This window comes from Carassius auratus, chromosome 38 (genome assembly GCF_003368295.1).
Source record: "Carassius auratus strain Wakin chromosome 38, ASM336829v1, whole genome shotgun sequence".
Taxonomy (NCBI): Eukaryota; Metazoa; Chordata; class Actinopteri; order Cypriniformes; family Cyprinidae; genus Carassius; species Carassius auratus.
Genome location: NC_039280.1, coordinates 1,788,706 through 1,810,161, shown reverse-complemented (window position 1 = coordinate 1,810,161; position 21,456 = coordinate 1,788,706). Strand labels below are relative to the sequence as shown.

At 35.5% G+C, this 21,456-nt stretch overlaps 1 protein-coding gene across 4 annotated transcripts in view; it reads right to left on the bottom strand.

Moving 5' to 3' along the window:
- The window catches only part of lyst (lysosomal trafficking regulator), an 82,016-nt gene extending 61,108 nt beyond the window's left edge, over window positions 1–20,908 (bottom strand). For 2 of the 4 annotated variants that reach the window (XM_026223409.1, XM_026223408.1), the window contains exons 1-4: window positions 20,857–20,908; window positions 20,165–20,399; window positions 6,711–6,802; window positions 2,571–2,757 (exon numbers count right to left, since the gene is read on the bottom strand). In XM_026223409.1, coding sequence (XP_026079194.1) covers window positions 2,571–2,757; window positions 6,711–6,802; window positions 20,165–20,245 — 360 coding nt within the window. In that variant the 5' untranslated portion in view covers window positions 20,246–20,399; window positions 20,857–20,908. Of the gene's footprint in view, window positions 1–2,570; window positions 2,758–6,710; window positions 6,803–9,179; window positions 9,252–20,164; window positions 20,400–20,856 lie in introns of those variants that run through there. The other 2 variants (XM_026223410.1, XM_026223407.1) reach the window with 2 other exon arrangements.
- Between the last annotated feature and the right edge of the window lie 548 nt (window positions 20,909–21,456).

The following is a 21,456-nucleotide window of genomic DNA, read 5'->3' as shown; positions in this document are numbered from 1 at the left end:
TTCATAAACGTAAATCATGTGTGCAATTAACACAATCTGCTTTGTCCCTGTAAAGCGTAACATGAAATCTCTCATCTTTTTTATGGAACAGTTCATTGGACAAAAATAATAATAATCTTGCATTATAAAAATTTGCATGTAAGTATATTACGCATAGTAAGCGTTTAAGACTCATGTAATAAGATACAGAGAATACAGTTCAATCTTATTCAGAGGCCCAAATTGAGCAAAATATGCAATTTGGTGGAGAAACTGATTTTTTTATTTGGCCAAAAAGTAATACAATTCTGAAAGCTTGTAAATGTAAATCAATGACATCTTTATAACAGTAAGAAAGATACTTACATAAAATTATATAAATATCAGTGGTCACTTTATATTTCCAATAATATGTCTTAGTAAAATTATTTTTTAATTCATAGATTGGTAATAAAAACATAATGCAATGCAAAAAAATGATGACTGAGAGCAAGTAAACATTCCTCGAAGGCCTGATGGATCATATTTGATTAAATGATTAATCGCATCCAAATTAAGTTTTTTTTTTACATAATATATGTGTGTGTATAGTGTATATATATATATATATATATATATATATATATATATATATATATATATATATATATATATATATATATATATATATTAGGGGTGTAACGGTTCACAAAATTCACGGTTCGGTTCGATACGATACACTGATGTCACGGTTCGGTTCGGTTCGGTTCGATACGTTTTAGATACAGCAAAATGTAAAAACATCTCAACTTTTCAGAATGCCGCAAGCGCACCGCGGGTCATGTGACAAGAACCAACCAATCAGCTTCATCCTTTCCCGTAACAACGTTGAGAGCTCAGCCAAGATGAAGGAACAGCTGATCATAGTTGTATATGGATTGCAATTTTGAAATAAATTTAGTAGCAGCGCTATTGCAAGCGATTTTTAGAGCTGCAAATCCATTTATCCTTCGCTGAAATTTCCGCGTCTCATGGAGAGAGCACGTCATTGTTGCTTAGCAAAGACAGACGCCTCATGAGCGCTTCTGCCCAAGCGCTTTGGAAAGGAGGAGAAAGACGCGCTTAGCGTTTTCCATGCGTTTTTAGGAGCGATATGTGAACGGCCCCTAAGGCGCTCGCTCACTCAGCACGCGCTGAAGGCTCGTTGCAAAATGTCGAATGCCTTTAACAGACCAGAAATATAAGATCCTAAAATAACCAACAGGTCTGGTGTTTGGGTTGGATTCCCTGTAAGCTATAGTGTCTAAATGCTGCAGGGATAGTTTGCTGCGTGCATGTTTCTCCTTTTTTTCGTCTTTTCCCAGATAGTACTGACGCATATATCCCAGATATTCCCGCTGGTGTTTTTTTTTTTTTTTTTTTTTTTCGCTGGTGTACCCTGTCATGTTGCAGATGCGACATACCGTTGTTTTTTTATCCACCACTCTCTTGCCATCACCATTATAGCTTAAAGGGAATCCAAAGTGCACCCAAACACCAGACCTGTTGGTTATTGGAGGATCTTCTAATTTCTAGTCTGTTAAACGCATTGGCTATTTTGCAACGAGCCTTCAGCGTGTACTGAGTGAGCGAGCGCCTGCTGAGTAGCCTAACATAAACATATAAGATGGTGTTTTTTTCTTCTTCGGGAGTGTCAGGGGCGTTGCCTGTTACGTTGTTTGGGTTATTGGGCTACCTTGTTGAACGCATATCATTATATTTCTCTCTCTCTCTTTTTTTTTTTTTTTCAAATATAATTAATTACTCCAACGAACCGTTCGGTATACATAATGCGTACCGCGTACCGAACCGAAAGCGTCGTACCGAACGGTTCAATACGAATACGCGTATCGTTACACCCCTAATATATATATATATATATATATATATATATATATATATATATATATATATATATATATATATATATAAAGACAAATACATATAGAATAATTTTTTTATATATTTATAATCACATAAATTATTATCATATATAAATATATTTAATATATTTATAATATATTATATTTTAAATTTATAAACATTACATTTTTCTTGCATATATACATGCATTTGTGTGTATTTATATCTCCATAATAAAAATACACAGTACACACATATATATTATGTATACAAAAACTTTTATTTTGGATGTGATTATTTCGCATAAGCCAAGGCAAGTTTATTTATATAGCATATTTTGTACACAATGGTAATTCAAAGTGCTTTACATAAAAGAAAGGAAAATAATCATGAAGAAAAATTATAACAAAAATAAAAACAAGCAATTTTAAAACTTTGGATAAAAGATATTCTTATGTTTATTTTTTTTTATATCTGTAAAGATTTTACAGAAAAAAAGAAGGTGGACGTTTGCACAATTATACTAAAACACCTTTTACTTGCAGAAAAAGTTTAAATGATCACTCAGTCGACAGAAGACATGCAGTAGATTCCAGAACAGGGTTTTCAGTAACGTTCTGATCATGTTGATCATCTAGATGCTTTAGTAGGCTTTAAGGTTCATTTTAAGGTTAAAGTATCGTATATCAAATGAAGCTTCTCTGACTGACCTGGTCAATGACAGAGTCCAGGGTGCTGAGGAGCAGGAACCCCCGTCCACGCACCAGATACTCTCCCAGTGCCACCATGTGACTCTCCTCCTCATCCTCGGCCCGCTGGACCACCGCACTACACAGCTGGTGCACATCGGTCAGGAACTCCCGTGCCAGGGTGTTACTGGCCCCACTCATGTCCGAGCTGATGGAGGAGAGAAACCCAGAACATGAATACATGTAAATCACCTGCTGGAACTTGCCACAGCTCTGCTGTAGTTTCACATACATTGCAGTTCTCTTTTTGAATAAATTAATAAGAAAATAAAAACAAGTGAAACTGCTCAGCTGGTTTCATGTCCCATAAATTCTTCTATATAAATAGATTTAAATACAAGAAAATCTGTTTTTGTTATAATCTAGTATGCTTCTACTGTATTTATGTTTACATATGATTAATTATGCAATCTCATAAGATACTTTAGATTACTTGATTACTGGATGGCAAGTGCGTTTCAAATAATATGAAATTCATGCATTAAACAGAACACAGCATATAGATCTTGATAAGAAGCAGCCATATTAATAATTATCATAAACGAGAATGGTTAATGATTTTCCCAATATCCACAGTTGACTAAAGCTTGGATGTCTCTGTTTAATACGTCAGAAAAAAAGGCATCATGTGCACATTTTTAAGTCGTTACATGTAAATATATAGTCCCCAGTGGCGACCTCAGCAAAAACTTCACTCACAAACTATTGCAAATGCGACCGTTTTAGTCACAATCTGGAGCCCTGAGTCTGTCTATTTGTCAACAGCCTTTGCAGATCAGATGTGGTCTATGTAAGAAGCTTACTAGGTTTGAGCCACAAAAAAAAAAAGTTCAATATTTTCAATTTTCTCACAAAGGCTGGCAGTCCATTTAACCCCACCAGTCCAGTCATTTCAATAATGCAGCTAACTAATCAAACTTGATCAGTGTAATGTAGGATATGGTATGCACACAGACTATGACTATGTGAGGCCTGACAGGAACTACAGTGATGTTACACAACAGGATTAGGCTTCATGGACGCGGACAGCAGATCCTGTCATCAGACACTGACCCAGTGTACTGTATCACATCAACCAGTTATTCCATCCACCACATCGACCGCTGGACAGGATTTCAGCCGGCTCACTTTACCAAAACGCAGAACAAATGGTCATAATGAGCATAACAATTCCCAGACATTGATCTAACCTCATTACTGTGAAGATATTAAGGATTTGCCGTTATCGAGTATTTTTTTTAAATCAAACAAAACACACCTACATGCATACATTAGTCTAGTAGGTTAGACTAGTGCACGCATGTGTGCATTCTTTCTCTGCATATTTCAATATTAAAACGCATTTATTGCAAAATGCAACATTTTTATATAATTTCATACAGTTAAACAATATCACACGAAGATCGAGTGCCGTTTTTTTACAAATGTGATTTTATACAACTGTTGAATAACAATAACAACATGCAAATGACTGTTTAAATGATTTGGTTCAGTCACAATGACTCACTTATTACCAGTGACTTGATGACACCTACTAATGGTTTTATGTATCAAAGCATTATTTCTTTCATTTGGAGCTGCAGGTTAAAGCATCCCATGTCCCTCGGAGCTGCATTAAACAGTGGGTAAATATATCTATTCCACTTCAGATGCAGCTTCAGTGTTTCCTCTGCAATGCAAAGATGAATTTTGTTGATGATTTCACTTTATTATTTTGTTTATTATTTAATTTGAAAAAAAAAAATCTAACTAAATAAACTAAATGTGACATACTCACAAATCTACTACATATACTCCATAAACACTATACTATGTTTTGTATAACTACAATAATTTAAATGCATTTTTCTCTCCAGGCAAGTAAATACACCGCCATTGAAATCTACAATATCCAAACCAAACACACTATTCCAGGTGCGACAGTACCTCCTACAACCAGCTCGCAGTCAAATTTAACATCTCCTTCATCGTCTGCAGTGCTTCAGCCACATATTCCACTCATGGTCTCCGCTTAACTGCAAGAATCAAGCCTACATCCGCATGCCTCCACGCTTCACTAATGACTGAATTTTCTGTCCTGCTCCGGGAATTCCATTAAATTGGAATTTCAGAGGGAAGCTTTCCAGATTTTGAGTTGATCAGTGCATCACATGAAAGCATGTGATGTCACATGGTTGCACAGGGGCAGGCTGGGAAGCAAACTTCTGGGCAGGCCTGGGGGTGAATACAATTAAATTTTGTAGTGAAGCTTAGATGATAAACCTGCCATCTGCCGGATGCGGAAACAATCCTTTTATGTAAAAACAAATCTTAGTCTTCTGCAAACCGTATTATCTTATTTTGCACAACCGAGTAAATATAAACATGCTTGGACTCCATCTTTTTAAATACAGTTATTTTCAGCATTTACTAATATAGTACATTATTAAAATCAAAAGTTATATCTGAGCCAGCATGAACTAACGATAACCAGTTGTATTTTTATCAACTAATGTTAAAGTTAATGTTCTCTCATCTTTTACTAATGTTGTTCCAAACCCAAAGGACTTCATTTGTTTTCAACTAAAGAAAGCAAGAGATTTTGAAAAGTTTCTAAGAAAAGTGTTGTATTTGATCATACAATTAAAGTCAATGAAGTCCAGTGTCTTTTCTTCAAAATATCTTCTTTTGTGTTCCTTTTTGATAATGTTATAAAAAACAAAAACTTGTAAATTGTTACAGATGTCCCTTACCTCAGTCAAAAGCAAAATTAAGAAATATTAAGTACATTTTTTCCAAGTAATATTTTCATACTGGGACAATAATTAATTAATAATTATATGAAGACAATAAAACACTAAGAAATTGATTCTGAAATACAGTGCTTATATTTATTAGACCACCTGTCATAATAAAGAGAAAACACAAATATATTAGGACTCTGTCAAAAACTAAAACTAAACAGTTTATTTTCATTTATTAGGCAAATGACAAACTGAAACAACTACAGTAAATAGGCTTTATTCATACAAAATAAGCCCAAAACTCTACTATGATTGAAAAGCTTACTCATACTGGTGGATTAACCATTACAGGAACATTAAAAATGAATTTAGGAATCACCAGTACTGTTAGTCTAGGGCAGATGTAGCACAAAACTTACATTGGGTGGTGGTCTAATAAATGTTAAGCACAGTATATTTAATGAAATGCAAATACTCTGAGCAATAAACACATGTAAACACCCTATATTATGTACACTGCACTACACTCCCATTTTATTATCATTACAATTGCTATGCAAGTTAATAATAAACTCATAACTTGATATGCTGTCCCACTTTCCCAGTATCTCCCTGTCCCAGTTTGCCAGTATGACTTTGGGACGTGGGACAGAGTAAAAATGATTCAATATGGAAAATCAGAAGTTTGCAAGAACAAAAGTGTGAATAATTCACCCAACTTCTAATTTCTAGGTGAACTATTGCTCTAACAAAGCAATTCCTTTATTATCTCCCTCAAATCAGATAAAAGTTTTGAACGGGTCAAAGGGTTTCATATGCAATGATCGCACACTTATAGGCTGAAGCTTGGTCCAGTTCATGTGTCTCGGCTAAAGTTCCAGGAACTGCACATTATCACAAGATAAAGATTAGGAGCTGAGAAAGCACTCTTAATTGAGCACACGGCATGTAGCCACTTTGCCAGAGAAAGAAAGTCTTTTATCACTGGCCTCAAACGATCAGCTTCTCTCAACACAATGAGCTCTGTCGCAGCTTGCTATGATTTTAGTTCATCTAAACAGTTCAACTGACTAAGGGCAAATCTGTAATTGGGGAAATTACACACACACACAAAATAAATAAATTAATTAATTAGAAACACTGCTCAGGAACTGTGATCTGTGCTAAAAATAGCTCAAAGACGCATCGAGTCAGTGTTTTTATTTAGTGACAAAAACAGTCAAACAACAATGATGTTATTCAAAATTCTGCTTGACAGACGTGATCAAAAGAAAACATTATTTTTTCACAATTTTTGGAGTAGCCATTTATTTGAGCACAAGCTGTCGACTGAAGACACTTAGACGTCTGGATCATCTTGAAAAAGAAGACTGCTTACCAGAATTTGAGCGCATCCTTTGCTCTCGGGTCACTGAGTTGTCGCACATAGTGAAACGTGCAGAGAAAACTCTCCAAACACTGAAGACTGACCTGAAATCAGAGAAAAACAACAATATGCATCTCTGTTATCAAGGAGATTTGATTTCACAGACAAATTAGATGTTGGCATTTTCTGAAGAAAGCACAGTTTAGTATAGACGGTTGGTTAGGAGTTTGTTCAAACATAGAACTTTTGAATGATGGTAAAAATAATGCTGATTTAATTGAACAAGCACAAGAAAAATGCTTTTGCATGGCAGCTTTGCTTTGTGAATTTAGTAGCACATTAAACGAAAAATAAAAGTATTATATTTTTACACAAACGTATCAAAATGAGACACGCATTGCCTTAGGCCAGTTTTGATCACCAAGTCTTTTCCTTCATTCAGTCGACCAGTGACAACTCAGAGCACCCAAAGACATCTCTGTTTCTCCATTTACTGGTACAGACACAGAATAATCACATTACATGGATCAACTTCCACTCACATGAGCGAGTGAGTAAGAGGCCAGACGCTCTTCATGAGCACGGCTGTGCCTCACATCACACACCACACATACTACCAATAAAATAATAGAAAGAAATCAAGAAAAGATAAGATAAATAAATCATACTGTCTGTTTTTATTTTGAGTTAAAATATGACCCTTGAAAAATTCTTTTTCTCAATGGTTTTGTGAGTGCAATAATAATAATCATTTTATATATATATATATATATATATATATATATATAGTCTTGTAATAATCTTAATGATCCATCATTTCAATGATGTATTACCTATACATCAGAAATCACAGGCATGTATGGAATGTCTGATCTTCCCAGGATTTGCATTTGCAGATTGAGTGGCCACCTGACCCTATAAACTGGTAACCGTGGGGGATGTGTTAATACGGTCACAGGCTTGACTGATCCTCCAGCTGTCTGACCGGGAGTCACTTCACTAATACACAGCTTCTACAAAAGCATTTCATGTGGACAAAACCGACAAAAAAAATCCTCCAAAGATTCCAAAAATTCTGCAAAGTTATAGAAATTTACCAGAAATGTTCCACCCCTTTGCAAACCTACAACCACACACAATTAATGAATCAATTAATTCTGTTAAAAATTAAGTGCCAAACCAGAACAAATGTAAAGAAATTATACAATGTTATTGTACAATGTAATTACACACATTAATCACAAACATGATGACTGTTCTGTGTGAATCTCAAAAATAACTAACTGTCAAAAACACAATCAAGTCTTCAGCCCCAAAACAAAGAGGAAATATGTACTTTTAACAGGATTTTTATCTCATATGTTCTGCTTTCTGCATTATTCAGGTAATATTGTGATAGAAATCATCAGTCATCTCTCAAAATGACAGTAAAATCATGTCTAGAGCTTATGTCAGTGGCTCAGTTTCCTACAGACCTGTTTCAACTGCTGTGTGCAAACAAAACACTTCCTAGTTTTCATGTGCAGTCACCTCAAATGACCCCTTCATAATAATCTTCACTTGTGGCTGTGCTTCAGATCACAAACTATCTTGGTCTAAATGAATGAATCTCATGAAAGCTGTCCGAGAACATACCATGTCATGTTTCAACCCAAAAAATGTATTTGGGGGCAGGCCTGGGGGTGAATCCAATTCAATTTTGTAGTGAAGCTTAGATGATAAACCTGCCATCTGCCGGATGCGGAAACAATCTTTTTATGTAAAAACAAATCTTAGTCTTCTGCAAACCGTATTATCTTATTTTGCACAACCGAGTAAATATAAACATGCTTGGACTCCATCTTTTTAAATACAGTTATTTTCAAACTCAACTTGTATACTACATTAGTTCATATGAAGCATTTATTAGTCTTAGTTAATGTTAATTTCAGCATTTACTAATATAGTACATTATTAAAATCAAAAGTTATATCTGAGCCAGCATGAACTAACGATAACCAGTTGTATTTTTATCAACTAATGTTAAAGTTAATGTTCTCTCATCTTTTACTAATGTTGTTCCAAACCCAAAGGACTTCATTTGTTTTCAACTAAAGAAAGCAAGAGATTTTGAAAAGTTTCTAAGAAAAGTGTTGTATTTGATCATACATTTAAAGTCAATGAGGTCCAGTGTCTTTTCTTCAAAATATCTTCTTTTGTGTTCCTTTTTGATAATGTTATAAAAAACAAAAACTTGTAAATTGTTACCGATGTCCCTTACCTCAGTCAAAAGCAAAATTAAGAAATATTAAGTATTAAGGGGGGGGGGGGGGGTTGTTCCCTTAAAATATTCTAAGATATCCAAAATAGCAAGCCACAGATCACAAGCATCAGCCTATTTAAATCAGTTTAACACACTTTAATCTTGTGTCCATACACTTTCAAGGCAGGGTTATTGAAGGTGGCAGAGGTCATGACCTTCTGCAGGTTTCAGACACTCACCAGACAATCAGGGTCCCACTATCAGAACCAGAGCAGAAGATGATGGTGAGGGACCCAGAGGACAGCAAGAGGCTGGAAACATGGGACACAGGAGAAAAAGAGATGGACGAGATGAGACGAACAGAAGATGAACATGACAGGAAAACTAAAATTAAACAGAAAGGACAGAGAAACAGGAAGGCAAGGCGGATGGAGCTCTAACTAATTTGAGAGAAAGAGAAGTTCATGCAGAATCAAATCAAGGTTCAATCTGACTGAACAAACAGATCAAGGGATGCAAAGTTCTTCTGCTCACTGGGATCTTTTACAGTCACTTACGTTCCACATACAGATTTTGGAACCAATCACCTGAGCTGCAAATGTCATGTGACAAATCTCTCTGGAGATGCAGGAAAATGAAAATGAAAAGTCCACACTGAAAGGCTCTCTGCTAGAACAAACACCATCTCAAAATCTCACTATAGTGACTATACTGAGCTGTGACATTAAAATAACCGACAGGAAAATGCACTTTTAAAACTTCTAAGAGCCCTTCAAAACAAGTGCTTACATCTAGCAGCAGGTGCTGACTACTAAAGCTACTAAGCCTAATCTAAAACCCCTGAGACAAATGATCTACAAAAATCTGAGAATTAAAATATACACCACAGACTATGGTTATGTAGTTTGCAAATTTCATTCATACTACATCGAATGTATTCTCATTTTTTATAGTCACAAAACAAGTTTCAAACCAAATGTAGTAGCTACTGTGAAGTATTTGGCTTTGGACGCAGCAGTAGTCTCATGACCGTAATGATTCAGACTCTGCTGTCCTAAAAAACCCTGTTTTAGAATGAGCTCATTTGCTTGTAAAACATCTGCAAAAGGAAAAATCAAGATCGGTGCATCACTAACAAGAAATGCTGAAGTTTTCAATTGTCAATAGTAATTGCACACACTATTGCACAAAACTACATTTGATGTTCAAGACATCACATGCACATGTTTTCAAAGAACAAACTTTTTGGTGCTTTTCTCAGTTCATTATCTGGGTTTGAGTCATTTTAACACTAGTTCATTAGTCGACAGACTGCTGCGGATCATATGTTTTCATGAGCCTGGCAGGAAAACTGGCCAGCATCTAATTAACACGTTCTCACCCCGTATCCATCGCTCATACATGCAAAGCAGCACAGGAAGTCACACATGTTAGCGTTGGCACTGGTAACTGAGGCCGGTCACAGAATAACAACAGTGGGTTTGCAGAAGTGTCATTTTCCTTCTGTTGCAAAAAAGGTAAAAAAGCAGATCTTGTTTTTGCTTGCAGTGTTTTGTACGTGAACTCGGACTGTACAGATCTGATGTCAAGGATTAGATCAAAACATTACAAGAAAAGTTCCAGCTTGTGCAGCATGCAGAAAACCACTCCACCCTTAGTTTGCATGTACAGTGAAACAGAGAGTTTCAAAGAAATGTAAACATCATATTTGTGCACTAAAAATGAGTAGGTTCCATATTCATTTATTGAACAGTTATTTCATGTGTGTGCTGAAGATGACCAGTATCGTGAGCATTTGATATCATGTTTTTAATCAATGGGATTAAACTCAGAATTTCATGTAGAATACGCTTCGTTAGTTATACAACATAACGTTAATATTAGGACTTATAGGTTTTTTGCAAAAAGAGCCCGAATGCAAATGAATATGTCTGTGCGGCTCTGAATGAACTCATTTTTTGGACGCGTACTTCACGAAACAATGTGCAGAAACACGGCAGCTAAACTCTAAAAATTCACAGCGTTTTATTATAATGGTGTTCTCATTATAATGGTATGGGTGTGACAGTTCAGTCATAGTTATTAATATTCTGCTTTGTTGTTTGTCCTGCTCGTGCTGCGCGGTGAAGAGTTATCACCGCAGTACTACAATGAATTGATTGACTATAATCTATAGGGGTGCTTGGATTTATTCACTCACTTTAAAATATTTATTTGAAGCTTCTTTTTTTTCAGAATCTTATTTACGGCTTTTTCATAATAGGCTGTACATTAGCTTATAAGGAGAAAACCGTAAGTTCTATGTGAAATCAGACATTTGAGCGCTCACATATAGTCAGAATAGCATAATCATAACAGCCCACGAATATTCGACTGTGAGATTGGTAGTTGAATCAGGCTCCTCGAATCGAAGCATCGAAATGTCGACTATTTGGGGTCACCCCTAATATATACATATATATTTTATTTTTATACACACACACACACACACACTAGAGGTCGCTCGATATTGGATTTTGCCGATACCGATAGCTAGGCTGGACCACACTGGCCGATAGCGATTAATTAACCGTTTTTTTTTTTTTTTTTTTATGGATACTGAAAAAAAAACAGTAGTGGTAGTAGTAGTAATAATAATAATAATAATAATAACTGTAATAGTAATAGTAAATGTTAAAATTACCACACTCTAAAAGGGCCCTATGAAATCTGTTTAATATTTATTTATTTATTTCCAAATTCTGTTATTTAAATTTTCTGGAATATGTTTTTTCATTTTAGTTTTACTCCACTCCTTTTTAATGGTTAAAGTTTATTCATCATAAAGTAAGTCCATTTAAATAAAATCATGAAACTTATGTTTTCAAATCAATTTAATAAAAGTTTAACAAAAATTACATGATTAGGGCCCTATGAAATGTTTTTTTTTTTTCCTCACCGTATTTTTTTTTATTGTTATCAAATTCTGTTTTAGCATTTCTAATTATTTGAACGCATAAATAATTTATTTATTTTTTCTTAAAGAGGCCTAATGAATTTTCCCCTCAAAAATTCTGTGTCTTTAAATTTTGATTGTTATCAAATCAAGGCATAAAACATAAATTGTATTTGTCTTTTAATTTAAACAAACTTTTTGGGCAAACAAAGGGGACTAACTATTAAAATAAAATAAAAAATGGAAGAAATGTTATGTGATGATTCCTTAATATTTGTTTCATTTTAGTAGTAGTAGTAGTAGTAGTGTATTAGGCTATGTACATTCTACTGAACAATAGACTTCAAAACCGGACTTTTATTTTGACGGGTTGCAAAATAAATGAATACCTTTACAATACTGTGCATGTGATATGACGCTTTTGCTTCAGATGCTCATGAAGTGACTCTCAGAGCAGTTCTAGAGATGTTCTTCATGTGTTTTCGTCCTCATTTAGTGAGATGACTGACTCTGAAATCACCGCGATCGTCACACACGCTAAACTGTGAATTCCGTCTTTATTAATGGATTCCGCAGTTCCATCTGCGTTTTCTGCATTGCGGGAAACATAGAGCCCTACATTTATACCAGCACAATGTATACTCTCACACTTGAACTGCTTGTGTAATTGAACACTCAAGTGATCATCTAATCAAAATAAAAGAGCAGCGCTGAGTCTAGGAGAACTCACTGGGGTCACACACACTCCGGACGAGTCTTGTTCAACTCGTGCAGCGGTCTAACAGGTTATTTATTCACTAACGGACACAAGTTGCCTTCAAGAATGAACAATGAGTCGAAGATAAGTTTGAAGCTCAGCGTTTAAAAAATTTAGCAAACGGAAAGAGCGATCTATATTATAGCTCTATAAATTAGGCATAAAGACTTTATTAGGTCCACAGAAAGACAAACGTTTAGATGGAAATGCTCAATAAACAATTTATTATTTAAATTAACAACTATTTGGGGGCGAATATAATGTAATTTAATGGAAAACTATGTGAATGGCGCTCTGAGGCGCGTCAGTATTTTCTGTCTGAAGATCGCATTGTTCCGCGTGCAGCTGTGCGTCTAAACACAGAGCATGTGCTGTCAGTGATTTCAGCCACTAGAGGCCGCTCTCACACTGTATAATGAAAACAGAGCCTTCTCAGCCGCTGCAGCAACAGACCCAACCAGGGAAACTATCAGCCGCTCCAGCAAAAGACGAAATGTGGAAAACTATCAGCAGGGATTTTTGCAGATTACCGATTGTTCTACCAATGAACTATCGGTGCCGATTAATCGGCAAAATCGATAAATCGGTCGACCTCTAACACACACACACATACATAGATACACACACACAACCCTTGCAGAATATGCAATTATTAATAATTTTAACAAGATAAGAGGTATTATGAAAATTGCATGTTATTGTATTTTCTGAATGTATAAAAATTACCCCATTCAAAAGTTGGACGGAATGAATCTTAATACTGTGTGTCATTTCCTGGTCATTTACTGGTCTTTCTGTTTCTGCGTGGCAGTTTAAACTTTGATCTGAGCAGATAAATGGCCTGTGTGGTGCCGTTAGCACTGTTGCATTCGGCTTTTGGCACACACACATTATCAAACATTCATCAAGCTCTTCATATAATTTTATCAAGGAAATTATGAATATTGCAATAATTGTTATGGATTTATATAAATGAACTGGCTATGCATATTAGGATATGTAGTGATCTGTAAAGTTGCATAGATTGCTTTAATCTTTTTCACAAGGTAATTATTAAATTTGTGCCCCATGAGCTATGAGAAGCGAGTCGGTCATGTAACTTTTTGTGTAACCCTGTGAGTGATTGATCTAATTTGGTCTGTTTTATGATGAACATCATTAGAAAATTTTTGAGTTACCCATTTATCCAGGAACCAGAATGAAGGACTGCAGAAGTAAAACTAAACAACAGAGATGCCGGCCAAACAAACAAGTACACACACGTTTACATGCCTGTCAGATGATTTCAGATGAGGGCTGAGCAGTATGATGGAAACACACACACAGTAGGGTGGTACCGTACTAAGCTTTTTGGACCACAAACTGACTCCCAGTGAAAATACCTTGGCATAGCGTCTGTAAGAGCCAAACATATTTGCAATTACACAAGAAAATACAGTGAATTTATTTTCAAAAATGTTCAAAAGTTAAGTTAATTTGGAGTAGAAACTAATTCAAGTTGACGTCAAACACTGGTGAAGATAACACAAAATCTGAATTCATTTAGATAAATTAAACATTGAGCTGGCAACAAGACAATGACTTTTCTGACCAACTAGTTGACTGGTTAAAATGAGTCAGAGCAATCTCTAGTTGAAAAGAGGTTCAATCACATCACATCCAGCAGTAGAAACGTGACTCACCAGAGAGAAGGATGAATTATTCAAAGCACTGAGTCAATTAACTAGTCCACTGAGCAAAATGTGCAGTCTGCCGGTAAGTGGGGAGTTTGTGGAAAGTATAGATGCGAGGCTCACGCTAGATTTCACAAAAGCAGAAATGCAGGATGTTGAACCAAACGATTGCTTAAACGTGATTTAGAAATGCCAGTGGCAGATTTAAGGGTGAACTCACATAATTAGCACTGGAGATGTAGATTTAAAGATTTCGAGCAAAGCAATACAGCAATACAGGTTCACACACACAGAATTTGTTTTCTCATGAGTCATAATTGCTGGTTTTTCAGAGAAAGATCTGATAAGATCAATCAGTTGATGCAAATATTAAAAACCCATGTTTCTGATTAAAGACGATGAACTGAGATGCTGGTTCATTGCACTCCACACCACAGGACATGTCATCCAAAATAAACCACAGGACATTTTAACCAAAGTGAACCACAAGACATATTACCCAAGTAATGATCTGGAGTATTGTCCAATCAGAATATCAAATTATCCCTTATCTATAGCCATTAATTCCAATCTGGATCAAAATCCTGTCCCAAAATTTTGTGCATCCTAAAATCATTGTTTGCAACAACATATAGGTGAGCACATTTTACTTCCATTTCAATTATAGAATTATATTTAATTATCAACAATACCTAAGCAATTGAATTCATTAAACACTAACAATTTATTTATTTATTTATTAACACAAAAATAAGGCCCTGTGAAATGTTTTTTTTTTTTTTTTTGATATCTGATTTAAATTTCCTGGATTTATGATTTAATACAGACTTGAAAATGAAGTAAAATGAAGGCATAAAATGTTTAAATATATTATTTATTTAAGGTAATAAAATAAAACTTAATTTATTTTAATTTCTGGCAAACCAAGCATTGCACAACAAAAGTTTACTGTAATAAAACAAGGAAGAAAAACTGTGATATTCCTTAATATTAATATTATTATTAGTTTGAGATATACATACAACTGTACAATAGCAATGTTCAAGTTAAGAATAACTTAATTTGATAGGTTGTTGTGAAGAACTTCAAGCTTCTGTGTGTATTCTTATTGAAACAGCTAGTCTTATATATATATATATATATATATATATATAATAGAGAGATAGATAGATAGATAGATCTATCTCACTCTGATGGACATCTGATTGACAGACTTCTAAGTGAGACCCGGTTCAACTAGCAGATTTCTCAATCAAGGCACTGCATCTGCACTCCATGAGAAAATGCAACAAAATCACGGTTCGGTTTGATACAGGGGTAATTGCTAATTGCTTCATGGTTTTGAACCATGAAGGTTAGCCGATGGATATCACATAAGCAACGTGCAAACTTTGTGCAAGAGTTATGCAGGTGAACGTCTTAATCTCAGTTAATTCACTGCAGAAAGTGAAAGTAAAAATGGAATGACAGACCTTTCTGCATCTGACAGCGCATATTCTCTCAGAGACAGCGAGATGAATCTACTTCAACATATGCTGATAACTATTTTCATTTATTCCCTTAATATTTCTCTTGTGACGCATACATAGTGAGAATTTTTTTTTTTTAAATGTATTTTGTGTTAAACAGGTTGTTTTTGAAAGTCGGTGCTTTAAATAAGCTAAATAAACTTTTTGATTTCATTCATTTCTATTGATGACTGCAGCGTTAACATTTTAATTATAGGGCTATATTTAATTGTACATTATATCTGTTTTAAAATACCTTTTTTAAAACATTTTATTTAAGGAGTATATAGCCTTATCTTCTGTCATCCTCGCAGCACGTCAGTTATGTGATCAAATTAATTGTTATTTAAATGTAATAACAACATTTTATAATAAAAGTTACTTCATAATAATAATATGCATAATAAAAATAGAAATGTAACAGGACTACATTAAATGGAAATGCCAAATCCTTGAAACATTGCCAATAATTGATGTTTTTGACAATTCCACTGGCTATCATCGATACAATATGATGGTCTTTAAACGCACCCCAGCAAGGGGAGGTTATCGGGGAGGTTGTCATTTGGGCTGCTTTGTTGAGCGAAGTGGCACTGAGAACATTATATTTCACACACTTTCAGCTCTTTTATTTTCCAAATCTAATAGGATTACTCCAACGAATCGTTTTGTTTGAAATGTGTACCCGAACCGAAATCTTCATACCAAGCGGTTCAATATGAATATGAGTATCGTTACACCCCTACAAGTAATCTGTCATCTGGACTCATCACATAAACATAAGACAACCTAATGAAGCCTTTGAACAACTATAAATGAAAATATCTAACTTACCCACACTCAACCAATGTCTTCAGTGAACAAATCTTGAAGAAAATAAAATCCCTCCTCAGGTGTGTGAAAGAAACGCTACTCACACAGACATACAAAGCAGCAAGAAGCGAGAGCAGCAAGCATCCTGTCAGCAAACAACATCCCCCTTATCAAATCTAAAAACATCTCACGCAAACCTCAACTGATTTAAAGCAACACTGACATGTTGAAAGTCTCTTCCAATGAAACACCAGCCCATATAATGCAATGGAAAAACGAGTGGTTTGTGTAACACATCAAGATAACGGCTGACCTTTATCTCCAGGTTTCAGTATAACTAAAAACATTTTCACGGCACACTCAGCATTGTTCAAATCTGATATTTCAGATCTAAAGACCCACTTACATGAAGGACAATAACTATACCGAAAACTAGAACTATAAAGGTATAGCTAAAACCATAATAGCTTTAACTGTAGTCATTCCATTTCTATAAGAAAAGGGAAGCCAGTACCACAGCTATCACGATTAAATTGAGTATTTAAAGGGGCAAAGGACTAAAAAAATTATTATGTATAATAAACAGAACATTATATCAGCTTGGTGTGAATGGGCTTTAACTCTCGAACTTATTATCCCCATCTCATATAAAAGCAAAACAGGTTGATTTTACTTCTGGTTCATCTATTTCACTGGAAATGGAAGGTCAAAAGCATTGCATTATGGGATACTGTTTCCAGTATAGTGTGCTTTCGCTGTTGTTTACAACACAAGCAAATGTATTTGATCATATGTGCATAGACAAATCTATGCATATACAAACTATATAAAGCAATAATATTGTGCGTTTAAAAAATAACATACTTAATTTCAGAAACCTAAATAAGCTCAACTCCATGAACATAAATGAGCAGTTCACCAGATGGATGGCAATAAATCATTTGAAAGAACCTGGATAAGCGAATGGAAACAGCATTTCAACAGAGAGGGAGACCCAGTCGTCACAGTGTTTACTAGTCACTGGAAATGAGAGGAACTGTCATCGCGGTGAAACTATATTGCAGGAAACAGAAAGTGTGAAGCAAACAGCCACAAACACACATGAGCAGAAACACACCCTCAATCTTACATAAACATCACGACAAGGAGACCCTCTAACCGTGGTGTAAGTCTTATGTGGTGGTCCTATACTGTGTCTATACACTATATTGTGGCCCCCTCTTGAGCAGCATTAACCCTCGAGTCTGAGGGGGTTTTGGGGCCCTGGAGAAGTTTTGACAAGCCCAGATCTTAATAGTCTTTTTTGTTCTGTCCTATCTATCATATGTTGCTACCTTTATTACTGTGCTATACATTTAAAATAAAGGACTTTTACTTTTATAGCATATATTTACATATAAATGTATTTACTTGTTTTTTCATGAATGTATTTTACAACAATACAAAGAGAAATGTGTAACATTTTACCAGTTTCAGGCTTATTCACTTTTATTTGTAAATAAAAATGTTTCATGGTTTTTCTAGATTATCTTTTGCTGCTGAATTATCCACTAACCTAGTTTATAATAGTATTTTTGTCATAGATTATGATAATATATTTTTTTTCATTTGTTATTTTCAATTCAAATTAAGTAGTCTTTATGTAAGTAGATTGTGTTTTACACAAAAGAATGACGACCAGGGGTGCGTTTCCCAAAACCATGGTTGCTAACTAAGTTAGCAACTTTGTTGGTTGCAATGCAATTTCCCACTGCCAACCATCTAAGTTGCTAACAGGTTAGCAACTATGGTTCTGGGAAATGCACCCCTGGTCAACACAGAGAAGTATAGAAATTCTACATTGATTAAAAAAAATAAACTGTGCTGGTATCTGATTGGATCAGTATCGGCAGATACTTTGAATTTTCGTGATCGGATTGATAGGTCATCATTATTCTACTCCACCCAAACATCCAGAAGGGCTTTGACCGCTAAACAATCCGACTAAAGCAAAGTGAACTCTTTCATGAGCAGGCACCAACCCGTCAATATGAATTACAAAAATCTGATTTCGGCCTTAATGCACTGATGGCAACCTTGAACAGTCAAATCTGATTATTTCTGACACTTTGCTTGAGCATCTTATAATAGCATTCACAGTTAACTGTAAATCACACACCAACCTAGCAAAGTACACTGAGAATCAAACCAACTTTCAACATAATCTGAACTATTCTTGGCTGGCGCCACACGACAGCTGCTCTCAGCAGACACGCATAAGACAAATATGATCAAGAAGTGCTTAAGCATTATACCTCTGTGTAATTATTAAAGTATTTATATCTATTCAAGTTCTGTAAATGTTTTCTTGTTTGATTTTAAAAGGCCTAAATCATGGATGCAAGTATAAACCTGACCATTGTAGTCCCATTGTGTTTTGGACATGTCAATTATCAGTGAACACCATGGAAATCCATGGTAATTAATTCTTCAGTTATTATTCAGGTTTATATCAAAGTACCATGGTTTTGCTATTACGAACTCATATAATCACTATACCATCACAATACTACTTTAAAAGGGATTCAAGACTCAACTGGAAATTTTAAACCTACAGCTCAAGAGCTATAAAATCAGAACTAGTCAATTTGTTTGTCTACTACATTAACCCAAAACAAAATATTACATCTACAGATCTAGTGCATTTAATCTAGTTAATATGTCTAGCAACCAGAACACCATACAGATCTAGATCTAGTAAACCAGAACTAGTTAATCGGTCTAATAACCCAGAACACCTGAGTGAGTGTACAGATTTAGATGTAGTAAATCAGAACTAATAAAGCTATCTATATACAATATCTCAGAACATCCTAGTAAATCTACAGCTCAAGAGCTAGTAAATCCAGAACTAGTCAGTTTTTGTCACCCAAAACAAATAGTAAAATAGTAAATCTAAAGATCTAGTGAATCAAATCTAGTATTGTTTTTCTAGCAACCCACATCTCTCTAGTAAATCCACAGATCTAACAACTCAGAACTGGTAAATTAGTCTCTCCAGAAACCAGATCTCCATAGTAAATCAACAGATCTAGAGCTAGTAAACCAGAACTAGTTGATCTGTTTGTCTAGAAACCCTGAATATCCTAGTAACGTTAAGTCTACAGATGTAACGTTAGACCCTGTAACTTGGTATAGATGTTGGTCTAGTAAATCAGAACTAAGTTAGATCATCTGTTTTTCTAGCAACCCAGATCTCCCTAGTAACCTAAATCTACAAATTTAAATCTAGTTATTCTGAAATGGTTCATTTGTTTGTCTCGTAATTTAACCGAGAACGCCCAAGTAAATATACAGATCTAGAACTAGTAAAATCAGAAGTAACGTTAGTTAATCTGTTTGTCTAGTAACTAAACCAGAACACCTTTGCAAACACACAGCTTTCAAACCTAAGATTTTTTTTCCCAGCTCCCAAGCAAATCTTTGACAAGCCCACATACCAAGTTTGCTCATAATCTAAATTAGTAATTAATTAAGTTATTTAGCTCTCACGACTCACCTGCAGATCTGCGCCCTGCGCACGGCAGTCCGTGTAGTTCTCCCAGGCCTGGGACAGATCAGCCAGGTGTGAGCTGGCCATGTCCAGCTGACCGCCACCGGCTCCGGTTCATCCACAGCAGTGACCGAAGCTCTAAAATCCAGCGGTGAAACCCGAGCGGGGACGGCACATCATTTATTAGGTGTCCATCCGGATTAACGTTAGGAGACTTGAAGACCGTTAAAACCGTTACTGCCTACAGAGATGAAACAAAACTTTTGAATCCACGACTGGCGCGAACTGATCTATTCGCATTCATGTCAGTTTACTCCAGTCTGGCTGACAGTTGCTGTCAAGTTACAGTTGCAGGCACACATATGAAGCATTGATATTAGTGCATACACATAAGTTGGGGCTTTTATTAACCTCAGCGTCAACACTAGCATGGACGAACCAGTCAAAATGAATTAACTACCAAAAAATGGTCGGCATTTGCAGAGAGACTCATGTTTGCGTGTAACGTTATCTGGATCATTTCACGCAGCGGCAGACGCAGAATCTCCCGCAGCACAGCTTAGGCTAACACTCACTGATTTAGTTATGTCAAATATGAGGTAGAAAGAAAGCCAACCATGCCTGTTTAATCATCAAATATCAATATTATACATCTGAGCGCAATGTCCGAGGTCTAAAAACAATGGCAATATACGTACCTCGTCTCCGGTCTTCCTTCTAACATAAACACAAGCAATTTAGAAGAAAAAAAATGACATGCAAAACAGTGCAGGAAATAACGCCCACAAAACAGAATCCTGAGCGGCTATTGGTTGAGTTAGACTGTCGGTCACATCAGTGGCCTCTCAGGACGCTCCCTTTCTCCAATCGCTCGGATGACGTCAATCGTGTCCCCCCGTTAAGGCGGAGCATCGGCGCTTACGTTTTTTTTGTTCCCGCCGTGGGCCTGGCTGACGTGATGACGCCACTACGCAGCGGCTGCGTGGAGCTCCAGTCAAAGCAAAGAATAATAATAATAATCATCATAATAATGTTCGCCAGTCTCGGAGCTTCTCTTTATGTGTTTTGTTTTAGACTCATGTCACACACAGTCCTCTAATTATAAGAGAGTGTTTGTGGAAATCATGCGGAATCAAGCCTGACCGCTGTTCCATGACGTCACAGTTCTATTATACACAGATTCATTCATTTTTAAGCGAAAAATATAATACAAATATCAATATACTATTATACAAAACTAACACATTGAATAAAATGATGTAGACTAAAATAATACTGTATAATAGTATTTACTGCAC